This window comes from Dasypus novemcinctus, chromosome 6 (genome assembly GCF_030445035.2).
Source record: "Dasypus novemcinctus isolate mDasNov1 chromosome 6, mDasNov1.1.hap2, whole genome shotgun sequence".
NCBI lineage: Eukaryota > Metazoa > Chordata > Mammalia > Cingulata > Dasypodidae > Dasypus > Dasypus novemcinctus.
The window spans coordinates 43,231,128-43,248,710 of record NC_080678.1 but is presented as its reverse complement, the minus strand read 5'-3'; the positions used below and the strand labels follow the sequence as shown (position 1 = coordinate 43,248,710).

The window sequence follows — 17,583 nt, the reverse complement described above, 5'->3', positions numbered from 1 at the left end:
GATTTTTTAATTAATCCTCTAACTTATTCTGGGTGGTCTGGGAAGCAGATGCCTAAATAGCCATGGGATCCCCCAGCTGATTGCTACACTAAGAGAGACACAAATTACCTTACCTTCCAGGAGTCTGCCACTCATGGGTACAAATATCATGGGACATGAGGACCAAGGGGACCAGACAAGCCTGCTCGTAAAGAGCAAACCTTTGTCTGGAAAGCTCCTCACTACATCCTCTTCTACTTTGAAGCAGGGTTTACCTCCCAATTTTCCCTACCTAGTAGTTGCAGGTACCAGGGATTTCCACCAATCCTTTCTGCCTCCCTGACTCCTATCCCTACAATCAAGATAGCCTTTGACTTCCAAGCCCCACCTCCAGACCCTGAGCCTCAGATCAGAAGTGAGGCACAAGCCTAACATGTGGCCATGGGTAGGAGCCTGAGGTTGGGGTACACATAGGCCCAGGTTTGAGTCTCAGCTCTGCCATGTGCTAGTGATGTGATGGTGGAGAATTTATGTAACCTGCATAAGCATTCCTCTCTCAAACCTAAGGGTAAACATGCAGAGTATGATTTTGTGTAAGTGATTTTTGAAAAAGAGTCATGCATAAGAAGGATAACTGTTACCATAAACCAATCCTACTGATCATACTACACGAGGCAAGCCTGATGTAGATGCCAGAAACTGCCTTCTTGCTTGTTTTGTTTAGTTATGCCATATGTTGGAAAGCACCCTGAAACAAACATATCTGCAATAAATTACTGTCACTCACCTACTTGTCATGTCCAGGAGAAATTATGTCAGAGATTTCCTTGTACTTTTTCTTAATTGCTAACATCTTAAAAAGTATTGCTTCATTGTCATAATGACTATTTTAGAAACTAAGGGCATACCTTTCCTTCCATTTAGCTCTTCACTTCTGTATTTGGAGTGGGATTAAAGACATCTGAGAAATGGTTCAGGATGGGCTTCAGAACTCTGAGTCAAATAAGGTCAAACGAAAGCCTGAAACTCACACGAATGCAGAAAGCAGGTAAATTGTCCCAAGGTGGCGATGGGCTGGTCAGGCTGTGGTAAGGATCTGAGAAAGTCAGCTGGGCTTCGATTGCAGTCTGGCTGAGCTGGGACACCTTTTCACCTTCTTTGATGCTTATGGGTAAAAGCCCAAACTTTTGGAATCAGACAGAACAGGATTCAAATCCTAGCTCCAGCGCTTTCTAATTATGTGGTCTTGAACAAGTTGTCTAAAATCTTTGAGCCTCAATTACCTCATCTAGCAAAAGGAGCTAGCACTGGTACTTAACTGGGGAATAAATCAGATAATGCAGCAAAGCCTTCGGTACCTCGCCTAGCATGGAGCGAAAGTGCTCTGTTTGGGGGCTTTCTTCTTAGGCCTTTATCTAGATGTCAAACCAGGCTGTGCTGCTGATCTGGTTCTTACTAAACTGAGTCTTCCAGACATTTGGGTGGGGGCTGTCTCCTTGGGTAAGAGATGTGGGAGAGGAGTCAAGGACAGAAAGTCAACATGGGCAATTGAGGAGTAAAGAATACTCAAACCCAAGTTGTTGCCTAGCATAAATATGTTTTAGAAACTGTGAGTTACCAGGAAAGCATAAAGCCAATGGTGAAAGTCTAGACTAGAACCAGGTCGCTCTTCCTGGCCAGGACTCTCTAGCCTTAGAAGAGGACGCTGTGCTGGAATATGAGTACTGTGACCTGAAAGCCAGCCTGGCCCCTCAGAGGCTGAAGTTGGTTTGGTCGTTTCCATTTTTTGAAGGTCCTAGTTTATTTTTTAAATGAAGAAATGCTACAACAGGATGACAAAACATACATAAATTGTATGTTTTTTAAATGCAATAGAAATACAAGAGAATTGTGATTTCAAAGGCAGTTATAGCCACAGGCACAAGCACTGGGGCTTCTGGAGTTATGGTGAAGATGAAGGCACTAGCATTTTTAATGATATGAAAGTAAGGGAATCTTCTACAAAAGGAGACCAGAAGAAAGAAAGAAAACAGCTCTCTTCTGTTTAAGTCCTGACCAAAGTCAAGCAACTGCTGAGTAAGCAGATAGATCTTCGTGGGTCGCATCTTGGTGCAGTAGAAGGCCCTACTCATCTTCTATAATGTTGACACCTCTGAAAGATTGCTAAAGAGCCTTTTATGATGCCACATGGAAAACAAAAGAATCTAAGGGAAAATGGACCTGGGCCATTTAGTTAGCATGGAAGTGCCCATTTAGTTAGCATGATTTACACTAACTCTAGAGATGCCATTAAAAAGAAATTTACATAAGTCTTAAACTTAAGCAGCTAGAAAATGGCTTGGCATGATAGTAAGAACTCCACACAGAGAGAAATTGGGAGGCAATGTAGTGTTACTTGGATGAAAACCCTTATTAAATGATATCAAGTGCTTTCACTATCTATTTCTCCAGGTTGTAAACTGGATTTTCTTCTTTCTCTGTGCTCTCCTAATCCAGTGAATGAAGCAGCTATCATTTAAGTAAGCCATTAGACTGTTTAATGCTGTCAGTTTTATGTAGAACTCAAGGAATACCTTCCCATCATACAGCCCAAAACAGTTGGCTATATGCATCCATTGTAGCAGCACAACAATGAATGGAATTGTCAACAGCAATAGCTTAGAATATGGCAAAGGGTAAGCTAACAAAACATGTTGAAAGTATAATCTTCTGGTTTGGTGGAAAATCTAATTCTATGTGACATAACAGCACTCAATTGCAGTTCCTTGAGGCTTGAGCATTCACACACCACATTGGCCTTGAAACATCAATTTTTGTGAGATAGCAGCACATTTTATGGACTGTGATAAGTTTCTCATAGTAAACTTCTCTCCCATACCAAAAAGGAATGCCAGTTAAATTGCTTTCATGAGGCCAACAAGTGATCATAGTACCTCCTTCTTCATTCTTGATATCTGTGCATCTTCTCAATGAAATCACTGCTAATCATGCCTTTGGGTCTCTAATTTTGCACGCACCTCACTGAATAAGCCTACACAGTTTATGGCTATCAAGTGGGCTGTACTTTCAATATTAGTCATGATGACAATTTCTGTATAAAAAGAACTCTGGATCAAACTCCCCAGCTTCACAAAAATGACAAAAAAAAAAAAATCCTGTGGCTTTTTACAAGACAAGGAGAGAAAATTTTAGGATTTATTAAAACACACACACACACAAACAACCCAGGGTTCCACAAGCAGAGAAGCTTGATATTGGACATGAGTTTATAGACGTATTAGTATGAACATCATCTTCTTTCAACCCTGCCAGCACATTTCTGCCAAGGTTGCCACTTAGAGATAATATTGGAAGTTTGAATTTGAGAACTTTGTGAACAAGCTGTTCAAGAGAATGGTCTCCTGGCCTCCTCCCTCCCACACTCTTGGTGGTGGGGAAGGAAAGACCTATAGATTTGTTCCTTGTCACTCTAGAGAGGCCTGCACTAGGGCCAATGATGGATGAAACTACAAGGAAGGAGACTTGAGCTCATCAAAAGAAAGAACTGTCCAAATGGTGTTTACAATTAGGAAACGGTCTGCTTCTGGAGCGGTCAGAGACCCCATTATTAAAAATAGTCAAGCAAAATTTGACTCATTCTTGGGGATCCTAGATAAGACAGCCGTGCCTCATACTAAGGAATAATTAGATGTTCCTTAAGTGCGTGACTGTCCCCATACCCCTGCCCATCTCCCCTTGCTCCATGTATCTGTGGGAATAACCCAGTCATTAGCCCTTCATGGGAATGACTCTATGTTTTCAATTATTCATGGCTGTCAGGCAAAGTCCAGCAACAAGTCAAAACACCAAAGGTGTTTTCCACCTTGGTTCAGACACTGATCTCATTTCTTCTTATTCTTGACTTTAACTTCTTTAGTTGATACACCATCTTCCAACCCTAAACCTTTCCATTCCAAATATTTATGCATTACCTTTTTAAAAATAAGAGGACATAGCTTACCCATCCAGAAGTCTAGTTATAGAGTTAGAAATCAGATTTGAACAGTTTGGTTTCCAGAAGGATATGAAATATTGTTTCCTTCTTAAGCAGGAATATTGTAAGCCTCTCAGTTGAAAAGCCAAAAGCCACTGGTGGAAATTTCTGTGAAAATTTCACGAACCAAAGGAACAACGTGAATTACACTGTCTCTATGGTAATAAAGCTTGACTTTGATGCCTTCGGCCGTGTTAGCTCCATTTTGGGGCAGATCTTCTACTGAGGGCTAATTGCTTCACATGTGCACTCCCACCCTCTCCACTGACCTATCAAATGGCCCCCAGGATTCCTCTACTATGAAGATCTTGTCAGCTGTGTGAGCAGGGCTGAAGCAGAGGCTGTCAGCGTGCTGGTCCAGGAGGCCGTCTGGGCATTTCTGCCTGACGCCTTCGTCACCATGACAGGAGGATTCCGGAGGTAAGCAACGAGGCTGCCTTTGTACCCCTTTTCTAACTCCTCCAGGAGTTCTGCCTTCTTCGGGCTTCTGAACGTGGCACACTTTTCGGTCTGGTGCCAGCCTCTCTGCAGCCTCATTTCCTGTGCCTCCACGTGTGACTTTAGCAACCCAAATGGCCTGTCGTTCCCTGCACACAGGGCTGTTTCTTGCCTCAGTGACTTTGCTCAGCCAGGCCCTTCTGCTTGGACAGCCTTTCCTCAGATTGTCACCTGGCTGACTTCTCTCCATTTCTCAGACTCAATTCAGTTGCCCCCTCCTCCAGAAAGCCTTCCTTGACTCCCACCTCTGTTCTGGGGCTGGCATCTCTCCTCAGTGTTTCTCTGACATCTGCCAAGCTTGTTACACAGCATTACAGTCATTTGTCTGGACGTATGTTTTAGCCACTAAGTTTTTAGAGCTCAGCACTCAATGAAGTCAGTGCATGGTGCCTGGCACAATAAATGTTGGTTGAGGCAATGGGTGCAAGGATGAACTCTTAACAAAGATGGGTGCAGCCATTGGACACGGAGCCTTCAGTTGAGAAAGGGATTCCTGCTCTCCCATACCTGCCTCCAATTTTCCCTCTGACCCTCTTTCCAGATGTCTGTTGGCTTTTCTGGCCAGCCAAGTTTGAAGTGAGGGGGTAAGTGGAAGGAGCCAACCGAATCAGAGAATGTGTCCTTATTCTGTACCATAATTTCCAGATACCACACATGGACTGTGTGATGCCACAGTTCCTGGTTTGCTTGTTGTCATCTGAGACTCTGTGTGTATGTGTGTATAAGTAGAAGTAATAATTTTCTTTGTCATTTTTTTCTCATATAAACATAATTGTATATATGATTTTTTTTATGTCATAAATTTATTTTGCAAGGCTAGGGTTGTACAACCAAGGATATTTTGTTTAAAAAAAAGTCAAGAGCATTTTGTGTTGCAAACCTTCAGCATAGAGCATAGAAACAAAGGTGGTTTTTAAAAATTGAGAGCTAGAAATCTAACTTATTTTCATTGTATACTATTTTTCAATCAGGGGTAAGAAGTCTGGGCATGATGTGGATTTTTTAATTACCAGCCCAGGAGCAACAGAAGAAGAAGAAGAAGAACTTTTACAAAAAGTGATAAACTTATGGGGAAAGGAGGTAAGAAAAAAGTTTAAAAATAGATGCTTAGACACTCAAGCATTATATTAATACTGTTGTGTTTTGTACACTATTTACCTAATAACTGTGTAGTGACCATCTAAGCAATTCTCAATTATTTTTAGCAGCTTCCACAATAACACTGATACACAATGAGGCTTACCTGTTTTGGATCCTGGTGTGTACATTATGAATACGTATCTTGTTATCTGACACTCGCCCTATGCCCAAAGAGGCCTAGGGCAGTTGGGCATCTGTGTTTGACATGCAGAGACATTAAAGCACCCAAACAAAATTAAGAGCACGTTCTGTGAAGACCCGGGAGGTGTGAGCTCAGAAAGCAGCAAGCAAAGGGTGGGAGTGGCCTACTGAGATGCTCAGATCCATCTAAGGTGTTGCTAGCACCTTGAACTCTATACTGGTCAGTCACCACCTTGACTTTGCACTGGGAAGGGAAGAAGCGAATGAGGGGCAAGGTGGGCCCAGCAGTGGTCATGGCTCAGAGCCTCAACCCTTTGAGGAGCTCCGACTTGCTGCAAGCCTGCTTTTGGGCAGTGGAGGAAACTAAGGAGGATACTGTGGCTAGATCTCCCCAACAAGTCAATTCCTGCCACCACTTCCCAAAGAGAGCAGAGGGCCCTACCCCAGCACCCGTAGTCCTGGGTGAGGAGGCTGGAGCTATTCTCCTGGCCCAGCTTTGCTCTTCCCGAGTGGTGGAGCATCTGTTGGGTGTAGACCAGGCTCACATGCTCCTGCCTCTCCCTTCCCCACATCTGCCTGAGCTCTGAGGAATTCTCACAGGGTGGACAAATTGGGTGATGGCAAGCATTGCTGGCCATATCTTAGAATCACTCACTAACTTTCTGATAGGCAATGTTAGGTAAAATATGAGTTACTGGCCTTCTTCCTCTCTGTCTTTCAGGAAGGGAGAATAACAATCTCCCATGAGAAATAATATCTCAAAGTGTTCCCTACAAGTAGGGAGTTGCCCTACCTGAGAGTGGGCTGAATTTCCAGACATAACTCTTGGGGCCAATTAAATTGGGTCCTCAATGTAATATAAAGAGACCCTAACTCACAGCAACCCTACAGAAGCAGCATGGCTTTTTGTTTCTGGGTTGGTTGCTTGTTTTTAAGGGGTGATTCAGAAGTTGCATGGGTGAGGGTGCGATTCTCTGGCATCTTTGCCAGTAAGTGGCTTTGGTTCAGCCTTTTATTGTTTTTTAAGATTTATTCTTTATTTATTTCTCTCCCCTTTCTCCCCGCGCCCCCCCCCCCCACCGTTGTCTGTTCGCTGTGTCCACCATCCGCTGTGTGCTTTTCTGTGTCCACTTGCATTCTCGTCAGCAGGACCGGGAATGTGTCTCCTTTTGTTGCATCATCTTGCTGCGTCAGCTCACCATGTGTGCAGCACCACTCCTGGGCAGGCTGTGCTTTTTTTGCATGGGGCGGCTATCCTTGCAGGGCGCACTCCTTGTGCGTGGGGCTCCCCTATGCGGGGGACACCCATGCATGGCACAGCCCTCCTTGTGCGCAGCAGCACTGCACATGGACCAGCTCACCACAGGGGTCGGGAGGCCCTGGGTTTGAACCCTGGACCTCCCATATGGTAGGTGGACACTATCAATTGAGCCAAATCTGCTTCCTGGTTCAGCCTTTCTAATTGCTACATTTTTCTTCTGCTGACGGAAGAATAATGCCACCACTCCTAGTGTCACCAGGTGGGCTCCCAATGCAAGGACAAATACACATGCTCTGCTGAAATCTGTAAAGATTGCATTAGGAGCTTTGATTGAGGCATAAAAAGGTGGACCTGCTCCATGGGCCCTCCTTCTGACTGCTTTCTGTTTATTTTCAGGGATTACTTTTATACTATGACCTTGTAGAGTCGACATTTGAAAAGCTCAAGTTGCCAAGTAGGAAAGTGGATGCTTTAGATCATTTCCAAAAATGTTTTCTGATTTTAAAACTGCCCTATCAGCGGGTGGACAGTGGCAAGTCCAGCTGGCAGGAAGGAAAGGCCTGGAAGGCCATCCGCGTGGACCTGGTCATGTGCCCCTATGAGCGCCGTGCCTTCGCCCTGCTGGGTTGGACTGGCTCCAGGGTAAGTGCTACACAGACCTATTGGAATGTGTTTGCGTTCCAGCACTGCTCCAGCTGTTCACTCAGGCCGGCGTGGGTTCAAATCCCTGCTCTGCCACTTTTGCGCTGGGTGTCTTTAAACAAATTGTTTAACATCTTTGAGCCCCAGTTGCCCCATCTGTAATTGGGAAAATTACCTTATAATGTTGTTGTATGAGTTACACGAGATGCTGCATGCATGTAGGATGTGGTAAGCGCTCAGTAAGTGGTAGCTACCTGTGTTATTCCTTCCTCCCTCACTTATACAGCCACTGAATGTGGTGTACGTTCAGCCTGTAATGGCTTCAGCTTGGAGTTCTGTCCCAGGTGGATGTAAGTTGGTGGGTACCCAGGGTTGGTTCTGCTGTAAACTTCTACAGCTAGAGAAATTCAGTTTCACCTTTTTACCCAAAGATGTCAAGCCCTAGGAAATGTTCTCAAGACAATTTCCAGTCATCTGTTAATGTCACCTCAGCCTGGCGACGTTAACTTACCAGGCCTTCTGATCTACTGATCTCACAAAGCTTCCTTAGGAACTTTGTGGCCTAAAGATTTCCTGAGCAGGATAAATCCACAGGGACAAAGGACACTGAGATTTTCTAAAGCCACCAAGGTATGGTGCAATTTATAGATGATGAGGCTGGGTTCAGACTTGGTTAGTTAAAAATCAAAAGAAACTTCTGGTTTCCTCTCAGTCACATTTCTTCCAGAATAGATCAGCCTGGCTCATCGGCATGACTTTCATTTTCTGGGATTTGCCTGAGAGTCCTGCCCATGTTTATGTGTTTAGGAGGAAACACATCTGGAAACACATGGGGGACTGTGCTGTCCTTTACTAGCCCAAATGACATTCTTTCACCAACTTTAAAAAGCATCCTTCCTCAAGATTCCCTACTGCCATCTGCCAGAAAGTTATTAAAATAAACCCCTATCTACAAAAACTAGAAAATGTAAAAGGCGCCCTCTAGAGTTCCACCGTGCACAACTTGCCCAACTATACACTGCGGGACTGGCCCTACTTCAGGTGTGACCAGTGACACAGCCAGACTAAAGTAACTGAAGTATCATCAACTCCCTACCCAACAGTCCAGCTTTCTTCACCTGAAACACAACAACATCTTTGCCTTGCCTACCTCACAGTGCTGCTGTGAGGTACTAATGAGATTTTAAAGCAGGTGGCAGAAATGTCTGGGGTAAAGAGTCTGAGCTTTGGGTTTCAGGAATCTGAGTTCTAACTCCATCACTGGCCGTGTGACCCCAAGTAAATTACTTAGGCTCTCTGGGCCTCTAGTCTTCATCTGAAAAATGGAGCTAGTAACAACACTGGCCTTGAAGTGTTGTTACGAGGTTTGAATTAAGATGGCACCTTCATCTTAGCACAATTTTGAGTCCCATTTTGTGCTCAGAATGTTCTTTTAGAGCTATTATTAAGCTGTTCTAGAAGCTGGTATTACCAGTGGTAATAGAACACATCAAGAAATTAATATAAAGTAAGCAGTTAGCACAGAGCCTGGCACAGGGTAGCCCGCCTTAAGGAAGATTGTGTTCCTCCCTGCTCAAAACCTTGCAGGGGCTCCACATTCAGAGAAATGGGGTCCCACACAGAGAAAACACCCAGGGCCTTACAGCGGCCTGTGAAGCCCTGCCCGACCCGCCCGCACCCTTAGCTCTCTGACCTCCTCTCCTACGTCTTTCTGCCTAAACGGGCCAGGCGTGCTTCTGTTCTAGCGATTCCCTTTCTCTATTCCCCTGACGTTCCCTCGGTTAACTCCCCACCTGCCTCATGACCTTGCTCACTCCCTCCTTCTCAGTGAGGTCTGCCCTTGCCACCCTATTTAGTGTCCACAGTGCTCACCTCTGAACAGATCACACACTTACTCCTTTAGTCTGTTATTGTGTATTGTCTCTGTCCTTTGTTCAAATCTAAGCTCCAAAAGGGCTGAAATCTTTTTGTTCCCTGATAGGCTCTAAGTATGCAGGACATACCTGGAACGTGATAGGAATTCAATAAATAGTTGTTGAATAAATAATGAAAGACATTAAAATTCTTAACAGTCTATAGGGAGATACTCCTGAGGTTCTGTTTTTTTAAAAAAACAAATCAATTTTGTTGATTTATCTTAGTAAAGCGTACAATTCATCCAAAGTATACAATCAATGATATTTGGTATAATCACATAGTTGTACATTTATCACTTAATCATTATTAGAGCATTTTCAATAACAATAATAATAAACAGAAAAACAGACAAGAAAATTCCTCACCTCTCAGTCTTTATGCTTCCCCCACTGTACATAGGTGCTGTTTCTGGCTATTCTATCTAAAGTGTATAATCAATGGCTTTTAATACAAATGCAATGTTGTACCTTCATCATCTCAAAAATTTTAGAATAATTTCATTACCCCGAAAAGAAAGACTCCACATCCCTTAGCATTCCTTCCTAAGACCTACATAACCAGTAATCTCATTTCACCTTTATAAATTGATTTATATTCACATTTTATATAAATGGATATCATACAATATGTAGTGTTCTGTGTCTGGTCTCCTTCACTTAGTATAAAGTGGGGGTTTTTGTCTGATATCAACATTTTGTGGTATTATCTTACATTTGTTCAGCTTCAAAGAAAAAAGGTCTTACATTTGCAATTCTGCCCATATTCATATTTCACATAATATATTTATATTTCACATAATATATTTAGTTCATAATAGGGCAATCATACCGTATTTGTCCTTTTGTGTCTGGCTTATTTCAGTCAACATAATGTCTTCCAGGTTCATCTATGTTGCCATACGTTTCAAGACTTCATTTCTTCTGCATAATATTCCATCATGTGTATACAATTTGTTTATCCATTCATCAGTTGATGGACACTTGGGTTGTTTCCAACTTTTGGCTATCGTGAATAATGCTGTTACCAATATCAGTGTGCAGATATCTATTCGTGTCACTGTTCTCAGTTCTTCTGGGTGTATACCTAGCAATGGTATTGCCGGTCCCACAGCAAGTCTATATTCAACTTCTTTAGGAACTGCCAAACAGTCCTCCACAGTGGCTGTACCATTCTACCTCCCACCAATAGTGAATAAGTGTTCCTATCTCTCCACATCCTCTCCAACATTTACAGTTTTCTGATTTTTAATAGCTGCTAGTCTACTAGATGTGAAATGATATCTCACTGTAGTTTTGGCTTGCATTTCCCTAACCGCTAATGATGTTGAACATTTTTTCACGTGTTTCTTCTCCATTTGTATTTCTTCCTTGGACAGTTGTCTTTTCAAGTCTTTTGCCCATGTTTTAATCAGATACTTTGTCTTTTTATTGTTGAGTTGTATGATCTCCTTATATATCACAGGTATTAAGCCCTTATCAGATATGTGATTTCCAAATATTTTCTCCCATTGAGTCAGCTGTCTTTTCACCTTTCGGACAAAATCCTTTGAGGTGCAAAAGCGTTGAACTTTGAGGAGTTCCCATTTATCTATTTTTGGGCATAAGGTTTAGGAAACTACTGCCTACCACAAGATCTTGACAATGTTTTCTTATATTTTCTTCTAGGAGTTTTATGGTGGTTGTTTTTATATGTAGGTCCTTGATTCATTTTGAGTTAACTTTTGTACAAGGTGTGAAATAGGGGTCCCCTTTCTTTTGAATATGGCTATCCAGTTCTCCCAGCACTATTTGTTGAATGGACTGTTCTGGCCCAGCTGGATGGTTTTAACAGCCTTGTCAAAAATCATGTGACTGTAGAAATGAGGGTCAATTTATGAGTTCTTGATATGGTTCCATTGGTCAATCTGTCCTTATGCCAGTACCGTGATGTTTTTACCACTGTTGCTAAGTAATATGCTTTAAAGTCAGGAAGTGAGAGTCCTCCAACTTTGTTCTTTTTTAAGACATCTCTGGCTATTTAGGGCCCTTTCACCTACCTTTGATTGTTGGCTTTTCGATTTCTGCAAAAAAGGCTGTTGGGATTTTTATTGGGATTGTGTTGGAACTGTAAATCAGTTGGGGTAGGATTGACATCTTAACAATATTTAGTCTTCCAATTCATGAACACAGAATGTCTTTCCATTTATTTAAGGCCTTTTTGGTTTCTTTTAGTAATGTTTTGTAGTTTTCTGAATACAGGTCCTCTATGTCCTTTGTTAAGTTAATTCCTAAATATTTGATTGTTTTATCTAGCCTAATTGCTATAGCTATAACTTCTAGCACAATATTGAATAATAATGGAGACAGTGGGCATCCTTGTCTTGTTCCTAATCTCAGTGGGAAAGCTTTCAGTCTTTCACCATTGAGTACATGCTAGCTGTAGGTTTTTCATATATTCACTTTACCGTATTGAGGAAGCTTCCTTCTATTCCTATCTTTTGGAGTGCTTTTATCAAGAAACGGTGCTGTATTTTGTCAAACGCCTTTTCTTCATCAATCTAGAGGATCATGTGGTTTTTCTTCAGTTTATCAATGCATTTTATTACAATAATTGATTTTCTTGTGTTGAACCACCCTTGCATACCTGGGATAAAATCCACTTAATCATGGTATGTATAATTCTTTTAAAGTGCTTTTGGATTCTGTTTTCAAGTATTTTGTTGAGGATTTTTGCAACTATATTCATCAGAGATATTGGTCTGTATTTTTCTTTTTTCTTAGTATCTTTATCTGGTTTTGGTATTAGGATGATGCTGGCTTCATTAGTTTAGTAGCATTTTTTTCCTATTCAGATTTTTGGAAGAGCTTGAGCTTTGAATGATTAGTAAAATTCACCTGTGAAGCCATCTAGTCCTGGGCTTTTCATCTTTGCAGGCTTTTGATGGCTGTTTCAATCTCTTCAGTTGGGATTGGTTGGTGGAAGTCTGTTTCTTCTAAAGTCAGAGTAGGTGGTTCATGTGTTTCTCGGAATTTGTCCATTTCATCTACATTTTCTAGTTTTTTGGCATACAAGTGTTCATAGTATCCTCTTATGATCTCTCTTATTTCTGCGGGGTCAGTGGTAATGCCCCCCTCTCTTTTCTGATTTTATTTATTTTTGTCTACTCTCTTTTCTTCTTTGTCAGTCTAGCTAAGTGTTTGTTGATTTTGTTGATCTTCTCAAATAACCAACTTTCGGTTTTGTTGATTCTCTCTTTCATTTATTTTTGCTGTGATCTTTATTATTTCTTTCCTTTGGCTTGGTTTGGGACTAGTTTGCTGTTCTTTTTTTAGTTCTTCCCTCCTGAGGTTTTAACAGACAAGTTCAGGCAAACATCTCCCACCCCACAGGGGTCTGGGAGCCAAGGGCAGCCCCTTGCTGCTCCCATTCATTCATGTGAGCAGTGTGAGCAGTGGTAGCTCTCCTAAGGACTGGAGAGGGGAGCAGAGTGAACCCATGGCAGGGAGTGGCATTGCTAAGAAACAGCCCTGTTTCACAGACAGCTCCCAGAATCTGTTCCACCGAATTCTTCCACAACCCTGGTGCCCTCTCCACCTCACCATAAAGGACTTCAGGCTGGTGCTCCCTCCTGGATTGGGTTTCTCCTCAGGAAAGTCAACCTCTCACAAACCCAAGTGGAGGTGGGGAAGATCCCTGCCTCAACTGGCTTTCCTGGACTAGGAAATGGCTCCCTGCCACTAGAGGGCGCCGTTATCCCATGGCTTTCTCCCTAATTCCACAGGACAAAGAAACAATTTCTAGATCTGTGTGTGCTTCTCTCAGGAAAACTACCGTCAATTACAACTCCATTCATTGTCCCTCCTTTCCTGAGGTTTTTCCTGTTCTCCACCTTAGGCTTCAGGTTTTGCTCCCTGCTACCCCTCACCATGGGGGATGCCATTCCCGGGGCTGGAGGCTCAGACCAGCCATTGACAGAATCTCCGAATGAGAGAGTGTAGGGCCTGAGGGGACTTAGACACCCTCTATCTCCATCCTCTCTGACCAACGAGATTCAAAGAGGCTGGTTATACCGAGAGACACAGGCCAGGTAGGGATGAAATTCAGGTTGGAGTCTCATCCTCGCCCTCTTTTGACCTTAGTGATACTCAAATTTTAAAAACTAGCTCGCATTTAGCCAGCTTTTACTCCGAAGCAGGTATTGTTTTGGATACTTTGCATATTATCTTTGTTAATCCTCCCAGTATCTATTCACCTGTCTGCCAGAGGGATTCCAGGCAGAGGGAAATTTCAGCTTGAGTGAAAGCCCAAAACTGGAGCTTTCCTGGCTTGCCTGAGGAACCCAAAGGCCAGAGTGACTCTAGGTGAGGCAGTGAGGTCGGAGAGGTGGGCGGGGCCAGAACGCTTAGGTCCTGCAGGCGGGATTTGGATTTAATTCCAACAGAGATGTTCTCCAAACAGTTCTGCACATGGTGTGATACGACCCGATCTGCCTTTGTAAAAGGATCGCAGGTTTCTGTGTTGAGGATGGGCTGGGGGAGGGACAAGGGTGCAAGCAGAGCCTCCATTTCAGAGACCTCCTCAGCAGACCCCACGATAGCGATGGCGGGTACAGGAGGAAGAAGTACTCACCTCGGAGACTTGCTTTGGGGATGGAGCTGACGGGAGTCTCTTTCCTTGCCTGTGGTAGCCCCTCTTCAGTCTCCAGGGCTGAGAACCAGACCAGCTGTGAAGCAGACTGACTCAGTGTAAGTTAGAAGACAAGTGGGCAGGTGCCATGAATGGGCATCCAGAAGAGTCAAACCACAGTGAATGAGTGAAGGAGAGTGTGTGTATGTGCGTGTGCGCTCGTGCATGCATGCATGCTTGTGTGTGTTTGTTGGGGGGCATGTAAATGCTAAGGAAGCACCCCAAGTGCATCTTAGGAATCATGGAATCATACTCCTGAACCTTTTGGCTGAGAGAGAAATATGACCTTGCTTAAAGGACCCTGGGGGGGGGGGGGTACAGTGTCTGCCAGAAATGTGTGGCCTAGGTTAGAGGGGCCTCCTCCTGTCCCTCCACAGTCCCTGCTGGGGGTTCCAGACATGGCTTCCTCCAAGAGGCTAAGAGGGTCAAAGGCTTCATTCACTCCTTTCTTCTATCCATAATCCTGCCCCTAAAGCAGGCTGAACCAGGGACTGATATGGGCAAAACCCAGAGAATAATTTTAAAATTAAAAAGACTTTACATGAGATTTGCTGTTTGGTAATGTTTAAGAGATGACAATCCCTAGATTACTAGGGGGGGAAACTTAAAGCAAAAGACAGCAGGTTAGACTGGCAAGTAAAGACTAGGCAGATAAGGAAAAGATTGGATTTCCTTCTTATCTTACACATCTCATATATGGGGATCTGGAAACAGTCATTCAAAAAACCTTTGTTGTACACTTTTTATGCACCTGGCCTTGTTCGAGGAAAGCAAGGAAACGTGGAGTTGTGTTACCATAGAGCTTTGCCTTAGGAGGAGAAAATTGCTTTGGGAATGTTTAGTGGAGATAGACACTTCACTGTAGGAATTTGGAAGTCTCTAAACACACAATTAATACCGGAGACATTCTGGACTTGATAACAATATACTTTCATCATCTCTGGTTCAGCAGTTTGAGAGGGATCTCCGGCGCTATGCCACACACGAGCAGAAGATGATCCTGGATAACCACGCTCTATATGACAAGACCAAGGTAGGGTTGTTGTTATTTTTCCCTGAGATGGGCTACTTTGATCTGTATCCCAAGACTGGCTCCCTGAGAAACTTCCTGAACTGATTTTAGTATCCACATACAGTTTCCTTTGCCATGCGTGTCCTATTCCCACAGATTGCCATTGAGTAATTACAGTTCCACCAGGAACACAGCTTGCCTGGTCCGGAGGGCACCTCAGGAGCTTTTGGCTCAAAGACAATGAGCTACTTGGGTCCCCAGAGCCAGTCCAGCAGTGGACATTTTATTGAGTTTTAACCCCTTGGTATTTGCAATGAGTAACTCCAGAGAAAACGAAGGATCCCCCCAAATCACAAATACCACCCTAGTACCCCTCCAATGCAATGGGCAGTAGCAGTTTTAATGATCACTCCAGGTCATTAATGAGAGTCTACTGCAAAACAGAGAGCAACAAAACTGCCTTGAGATGCAGATGGGCAGTCAGCTAAGTTCGCTCACTCACTGAGGGACTCACTGGCATGCTAGCCTTGCAGTGGTCATGATCCAAGTTCATGCCTCAACAAAAGATAAATATTCAGTTGTTAAATCACAGTGGTCAGGACACTAATCCAGGCTCCAAGGGGGAAAAAGATACTAAAGAACTAGAGCAAGAGTACTTGCCCTCTAAGAGCGTATAGTCTAAATGAGATATATTTAAGTAAAGTCTGTCTCAGTTACAAGTGTCAGAAACCTGATCCAAAATATGCACATGCATGCACACACACACAAATTTTATTTCTATAACTGTAGCATCCAGAAGCAACACTGGCTTCAGGCATGGCTGAACCCAGATGCTCAAGCAGGCCTCTCTCAGTGTTGGTTTAGTTCTCAGGCAGCATTTTCCCATGAGTTCCATCCTTCCAGCTTAACTATGGCAATAGAGAGGAAGAGGCTCTATCCTAATAGTTCCTGTAAGAATCCCAGCTGGTGCCCATCCCTGAACCCAATACTGTGGTTCTTAATGACCAGGCTTGTGTCATCTGACCCTCCTTGGAGGTCCAGGTGGGGCCAGCTCCACCTGAATCTTGTGAACTGAGGGTAGGGATTTCCCAAAGGAAAATCCAGGTGCTATTGCTAACAGAAGGAGGGCACGGATGCTGGCAGGAAAGCCTCAGATGTCGAGTGTGTGAATGGAGGCAGAGTCACACAATGCAATTTAGGAACACTTACAAATTAACACGTACTCAATAGTTTAGCACAAGCAAGTACCTCTATGTGCACAGCCCTGTGCTATAGGCAAGAAGGGAAGGAGGCAAAATTGTGCTTGGTCTCAAAGAGATCCCTAGATTGGAGTCGGGGTTGGGGCAGAAGTGGAAGGCTGGGAGGTGTCCTGCATTTACCTATAGCTGCAGCTCAGAATCTGACTGTGCACTATTATTATCCAGTGAGCTTTTAAAGAGATTGATGTCAAGACTTCTCCCCCTGAGATGCTCATTTTTTTAGACCGGGGGGTGGCTCAAGCTTTCATGTTACTTAAAAGCTCCTTCATGTGGTTCTAATGAGCAGCTATGGTTAAGAACTACAGACCGGTGAGAAAAAAAAATCCAAACAACATTTGTTGAATGTGTGAGGCTGTCATGGATTTTATCTTCACTCATCTAGAATCATGGTTATGGATGAAAGAATGCAAAAGTTACAGAAGTCAGTTAAGATGACTTTTTATATCAGAAGCAAGGAATTATGATTTGGCAATAACTCATTACAATGACAATTTTATAAGTAAATATTTTCACTGTATCAGTACTGTGATACTTAACAAAAATATTTGAATGCATTCATTTCTTGTTGTTATGCTTTCAGCGGATATTTCTCCCAGCAGAAAGTGAAGAAGAAATTTTTGCACATCTGGGATTGGATTACATTGAACCGTGTGAAAGAAATGCCTAGAAAAATGTTGTGGATGTTTTTTTCTGCGGTTGTTCTTTTGCTACATTTTGTTGTATTACAAAATCAGTTTGAATAACTAGACTTCATATTATAAAAGATGCTTTAGGAAAGTTCAGGATTCTTTTAAGTCTTCTTGAAATGTAGATTGCTACTAGAAAGAAATAGTTTTGGAAACATGGTAAGACACCACCTGATAGTGGGTTATGCTCTAATAGGCCATTTGTACAACTGTTGCTTAGAATTCACAATGCATTTTTCCATAGAAACAGGCTGTAACTGGCGACTCATTTCCAGGCAAGCTCAGCAAAGTCCACTTTGCCCACAGTATAGCTGAAGTATTGTGTATCTCCAATAAATAGAGGAGGAAAC

At 43.0% G+C, this 17,583-nt stretch overlaps 1 protein-coding gene across 1 annotated transcript in view; it reads left to right on the top strand.

Annotated features, from left to right (window-relative positions):
• The window catches only part of DNTT (DNA nucleotidylexotransferase), a 32,859-nt gene extending 15,276 nt beyond the window's left edge, over positions 1–17,583 (top strand). The window contains exons 6-11 of the mRNA XM_004456972.2: positions 904–1,027; positions 4,300–4,432; positions 5,482–5,590; positions 7,449–7,694; positions 15,226–15,309; positions 17,128–17,583. Coding sequence (XP_004457029.2) covers positions 904–1,027; positions 4,300–4,432; positions 5,482–5,590; positions 7,449–7,694; positions 15,226–15,309; positions 17,128–17,214 — 783 coding nt within the window. The 3' untranslated portion in view covers positions 17,215–17,583. The remainder of the gene's footprint in view (positions 1–903; positions 1,028–4,299; positions 4,433–5,481; positions 5,591–7,448; positions 7,695–15,225; positions 15,310–17,127) is intronic.